This window comes from Eleginops maclovinus, chromosome 10 (genome assembly GCF_036324505.1).
Source record: "Eleginops maclovinus isolate JMC-PN-2008 ecotype Puerto Natales chromosome 10, JC_Emac_rtc_rv5, whole genome shotgun sequence".
NCBI classification, from domain to species: Eukaryota; Metazoa; Chordata; class Actinopteri; order Perciformes; family Eleginopidae; genus Eleginops; species Eleginops maclovinus.
This window is the reverse complement of record NC_086358.1, coordinates 21,164,931-21,170,577: the sequence shown is the minus strand read 5'-3', so window position 1 is coordinate 21,170,577 and position 5,647 is coordinate 21,164,931. Positions and strand designations below refer to the sequence as shown.

Sequence of the window (5,647 nt, the reverse complement as noted above, 5' to 3'; positions counted from 1 at the left end):
ACCTGTCATACATTGTTTCAAAGCAAGGTGCGCAACCAAATTAACCTAATTTATTTAAGTAACACATTTATTCTCAATCTCAACCATGAATCATTCTTTTTATGGCATGTTCCTGTTCAGTGTAATGTTTGGTGTTCTTTGTAAGGCTAGCAGTGGCGGCTCCTGACAAATTTCTCAGGGGGGGCAAAAGTTGTGATGATGGCTAAGATGACCCATTCAATGGGTAAAATAATAATAAATAAAAGTCAGATAGCCAGCTTTACAGTGTCACATCTCATTGTTTAATTTGGTTTTCAACCACTAGATGCAACCCCAGACATAAAATATACAATACATTTGGTTCCACAATAAAACACACATTAACAGATAGTTTGTCATCTAATAGTTTGCCCTTGAAATCACTTTTAGCACAGTCTACAATTTATAGCCATCATGGATGCCATAGCAATAATCAAATCAAATTATACTATAATCAAAACTGTAATTAATCAAAATTTTCCAGAATATATTCCATTTACCACTATACAGTTTACAGGTTTAGTAAAGGTATAGAAAACCAACAGACCCAACAGGCATGACGTGCATGCTGCTGATTCTGTGAAACTGAATCATTTACTGAAAGGGGCGTGTTCAAAAAAATAGCAGTGCCAGGTTCAACTATTGAGGTCATTGATTATGTGAAAAAAAATAGGTGTTAAACAGATGGCCCCTATTCAAGGATCAAGGCAACTGATGCTGCATATGCTGGCTGTGCATTTGTCCTTGAAAAACAGAGTAAAACGGGTTGTTTAAGACACTGTTAAGAAGAAGAGCATTCTTTGATTAAGAAATTAATAAAAGAGGGGAAAACCTATAAAGAAGTGCAGAAAATGATAGGCTGTTCAGCTAAAATGATATCAAACGCTTTAAAATGGCAGCCAAAACCATCACCACCAGGTGAGGAAGAAAAAGAAAAACAACTATTCGAAGGGATCGGAGAATAACCAAAATGGCAAAGGATCAGCCAATGATCAGCTCCAGGAGGATCAGAGAAGATCTAAGATTGCCTGTGAGTACTGTAACAATCAGACAACGTCTATGTGAAGCCAAGCTACCACCAAGAAGCCCCCGCAAAGTCCCATTGTTAAAAAAAATACATGTAATGAAGCGGTCACCTTTTTAAACACACTGCTATTATTATGAACATAACTGTATTTGGCTGGCAATATGCAATCAATACAACTATTTACAATTCAACATTTGGAGAGTACAACATAACACAACTCACCATTTAAGAACACACTCACTCATCACTTGTATTGAAATTTAGCTCGCCTCTCTTTCAAGCAAGCAAAGCGATCAATCACCCTCTCGTTGAAATCAGGCATGTTCCTGACCAGCTCTCTTTCCATGGAAAGCATGCCCAATGCATTCAGACGTTCCTGTCCCATTGTATTTCTCAGGAATGTCTTGATCCTCTTTAAGGTGGAGAAACACCTCTCAGCTTCAGCTGTTGTCATCGGAGTGGTTATGAGGATGTTCAACAGCGCCACAGTCTCAGAGAAGGTTTCCTGGAGGTTGTAGCTCTGTAGAACCTGGTACAGAGCCAGTGCACCGCAGCAGCCCCTGAAGTCTGGACTTTCGTAGATGAGAGAAAGCTCAGTCCTGAGCCTCTCCTTGTGTAGCATGGGGTATGCCCTCACGGTGGTATTCAGAGCCTCTTCAGGGAATGTTGTCCGATGCCGGTCAAACAGCTCTGCCTCTAGCAGCACGGCACTCACAAGGTGGCTGGTGAAGGAGAACCTGGCTTTGGCATGGCCAAGGATTGTGTCACAGATCTGTTAAAATTATAAAAAAATGTATAGTCAGTAACACACAATTGTTAAAAAAAAAGAAAAAAAAATCTAGTGATGGCATGAATGTGGCCATGATCTACTGCAGGGGTCCCCAAACTTTTTGCAAAGAGGGCCAGATTTGGTGAAGTAAAAATGTGTGGGGGCTGAGTCGGCCGACCTTTCAGCCTGACATCCTTTGAACCATTAACATTAAATGCAAATTAACTATTTAATACCTTTTTTTTTTTTTTTACCAAAATCACTCTTTTCATATTTGAAGACCACATAAAATGACACAAATGTCTGGAAAAAAAGGAAGCTTAAACATATCTAGGTTCATTTGAAACATTATTATATTTTATATTATATTTAAAAAAAAAATCAAAAATTGCACTTGAATAAAAATCAAACCAAAAACAAGAATAGACCCTGTCTCTGTTAAGAAAAGATGCACTCAAATATATAACCATACAATCAAGTCTCAACAAAACTGCACTTGAATAGATATTGACCGTGTCATCACAGTAGATGAGGTGAGTAGTGACTGAGGCTGTGTATGTCGCTCTAAGACGGGTGTGGTGGGGGTGTCAGCGGCGTGGAGCGGGTCTCATAGCGGGCACAGCTCCGTGACACCGCCGGTGGGGGCTGTAGGGACGGGGGCGAGGGGCTCACGGCAGCACCGCTGCTCGGTGGAAACAGCAGTGATGACGTGCTTTCACGTCCGAGTCTCCAAACCAGAAGTGTTTGTAACAGCACCGGAAAAGTCGCTAGATCTGACGTTACCTTGCGTTGCTCCTCACAGACTCACATGCAGCACTGTGTGTGTGGTAGCGGCCCCGCCTCCCCCCCCACACAGACAGAGATCCTGGATGAATGACAAGAGGCTTCACTCCCTTCATTTCATTCCGCTACGGAACAAACGCGCCCAGGTGCTGAGACCGAGTCACAGAGTGAAGCCTCTTGTCATTCAGCCTGTTTGGAGGCCAGAGACGAGGAAAGCAAAGAGGCATGCACATGGCGATATATCGAGGCTGGAAAAAAAAAAGTACGTGCTGGCGGGCCGCATATTATTGATTATTTGATGACAGAGGCTGCGGGCCGGTTGGAATTTGAACGCGGGCCGGGCCGTAGTTTGGGGACCACTGATCTACTGTATCTACTGTCTCACAGTTCCAAAGTATTTGTTATTCATGCAGACTTATTACTGTATCCTTGTGTGCATATAATGGACAAGTAATGGGTGAGTAATTACTGAATCCAACTGTAAAAACAGAGGTTGTGACTTTATCACTTGGTTCCAACACTTGAGTATGCCTACATCATTGGTCAGTAATGAATGCAGATACCTCTTTTGACAGCCTCTGCTTCTCTTGTTCTCCCAAGGCTCTCCTTGATCTTGTGGTACCTGGGGCTTCTTGCTGCTGCTGTTGAGAGGAGCTTTGGTCCCTGGGAGACAGATCAAAAGTGTTAGAATATGAATGAGACAGTATGTCAGTGTCATTATCAATAATTACTATCTTTAAAAAAAAAAAAAAAACTGTTTGTGTTGCACAACTTTTTGGAAATGGCTGAAAAAAATATCACTATTTCTGGATGTGCTAAATTTACTTATGCACACAAATGCAGATGACTAAATTGGCTCATTACTTTTGAGTTCCTATACATTATTGCCATCACAGCATGCTGACATTTAGTAATGAACATGTGCATAATTATTATTATAATTACTCTATTGTATTATCTTACCTGATGGCCTGAATACTGCTGGTGAAGTTCTGCAGGGCACGTTTGATGAACACCATGTCAATGTCCCTCTTCTGCAGCTGTTGGTACATCATGTCAACATGAGGCATGATTTGATGAAACTGCTGCAGGAAAAAAACAAAATCTTCATCCTGCAGCATCCTCAGGAAGCCAGACGCCTCCCTCACGGTGGTGCTGTCAAAGGTGCTGTCTGACCTGATGGTCTCAAAACACTCTATGAGGTCGCCCAGGTTCTCATAGACAGTGCTCACGATCCTGCTGTTGAAGTTCCATCTTGTGGATGATGCTCTAGGCAGCCTTCGTGCAACAATCTGGTCGAGAAGGGCTGTGCGTTTGGGTGACCGGGTAAAAAAACTGGAAATCCCACCAAGGTCAGAGAAAAAAACTCTCACTGCTGAGATGTGTGAAGTGGCCTGCTGCATGATCAAATTCAGCTGGTGTGCGTAGCAATGCAAATAATGGGCATTTTTGTACTCTTCTCGTACCTTTTGCTGCACACCAGCTCTCTCTCCTCTCATCACACTGGCACCGTCGTAGGCTTGCGCAATGAGTTTACACTTATCATCATCAGTGAAAACGCTATTCAGTCTCTCCAAAATTGCATCGGCAATGGAGCTGGCCGTTGCTGACAAGATGGGGACAAATTCAAAGAACCGTTCTTGCACAGCGTGTTTTCCATCTACATATCTCAGCACCAGCACCAACTGAGTCTGTGTAGAGACGTCTGTGGTCTCATCTGCTTGGATTGCCATGAATCTTGCTGCTCTCACCTCCTCCACGATACGCTCTCTGATGACAGATGCCATGCAATCCAGCAGCTCATTCTGCACCGTCTTTGATGTGCCCTTAAAGACTGTGGCCGTTCTTAAGTGCTCCTCAAACACCTCGTCCAGCGACGCCACTAAATCAACCAGTCCACGAAAAATCCCCGCGTTGCTGGACCCCTCACTCTCATCCTTGCCTCTCAGAGCTAACTCAAACACGCCACAGAATTTCACACAGTCGATAAGGCGGCCTAGGATGTGCCGGTTCTTGCTCACCTCATCGTTGTGACGGCGCACGGCTATCCTGTAGCTCTCATCCAGCTGTGTGGCAATGTTCACTCTCCCAAATGCCGACAGTTTTAGGCAGCTGTCCATATGCATCTTCGATGCTTCGTGTTTCTTCACCTTTTCTGAGAGGTGGTGCATATCAGTGACACCCGTCTTTGTCCAGGCGGTGTCAGTGTTGGCATCCGGGTGGATTAGCACACAGGGGTAGCAAAACAGAGCGTTAGCCACTTCACAACCTGCTAGCCATGTTTTCCGCTCGTACCAGCTCCGGGAAAATCCGCGGCTGTATGTTTTCCCCGCTTTTGTTGACACCTGCTTGATGTTTAAATTTGGTCTGGGTGGTCCCAATTCTTTAACAGCCAATTTATCCGCATTGCTTCGACGACTGAACGGTAATTCCCTCAGGGAAACGATGGAATTGCAGTTGCCAGCCATGATGATTCGGCGCCGCCGAATCATCCGCCGATCGATCGGCGGTCTCCGCCAGACGCGCGCGCTGTACGTCCGAGCACGCATCAGTGCGTAACTGCGTATGACGAAATCACGTTAGGGCAAGCCCCCCCGGAGCCCATAGAAATGCATTGTATCGTTCGATTTTTGAAAAAACGAGTCTCAACATGTAAGTCTATGAGAGCGCCTGGGGCGATTTTCAATCTGACTGATATCGCCCCAAGGGGGCGGGGCTACTGGTTGGACAGTGACATCCAGGCTGCTGATTGTCGCAGCGATATTCAGGCTGCTGTTTGGACTATACTATTAAGACTTAGACCGGCAAAATAAACTCTTTTCTCTCTTTTTTTTTTTTTTTTTTTTTTTTCGTTTGGCTTAAGGAGGGCGGTGCACTATCGCCCCCTATGGGCCAGCCGCCCCTGAAGGCTAGGCTATTTCACTTTTGAATGTTAGCTGCTAACTCGCTGTGTTAGTTTCACTCTCTTTGATTTGATCCAGTGAACATTCAAATAATCACGTTTTTAAAGTTATTGTTATGTTAGACGGTTTCCGTTTGTTTCATGTAGC

General features: G+C 44.2%; 1 protein-coding gene across 1 annotated transcript; it reads right to left on the bottom strand.

The window, feature by feature from the left end:
• Window positions 1-317: 317 nt before the first annotated feature.
• LOC134870465 (zinc finger MYM-type protein 1-like) lies at window positions 318-4,313 on the bottom strand. The gene is made up of 3 exons (XM_063892646.1): window positions 3,561-4,313; window positions 3,161-3,260; window positions 318-1,817 (listed from the first exon to the last, which is right to left on the bottom strand). The coding sequence occupies exons 1-3, from the start codon at window positions 4,094-4,096 to the stop codon at window positions 1,290-1,292; spliced, it is 1,164 nt and encodes a 387-aa protein (XP_063748716.1). The 5' UTR covers window positions 4,097-4,313; the 3' UTR covers window positions 318-1,289.
• Window positions 4,314-5,647: the final 1,334 nt, after the last annotated feature.

Excerpts from the sequence above, each read along its gene's own strand:
- LOC134870465 (XM_063892646.1), bottom strand. The coding sequence starts at position 4,096 with ATGAGAGGAGAGAGAGCTGGTGTGCAGCAAAAGGTACGAGAAGAGTAC. Across the intron at positions 3,261-3,560 it reads AGCAGTATTCAGGCCATCAG|GGACCAAAGCTCCTCTCAAC; the intron begins GTAAGATAATAC and ends TCTGTCTCCCAG. Across the intron at positions 1,818-3,160 it reads AGCAGAGGCTGTCAAAAGAG|ATCTGTGACACAATCCTTGG; the intron begins GTATCTGCATTC and ends TAATTTTAACAG.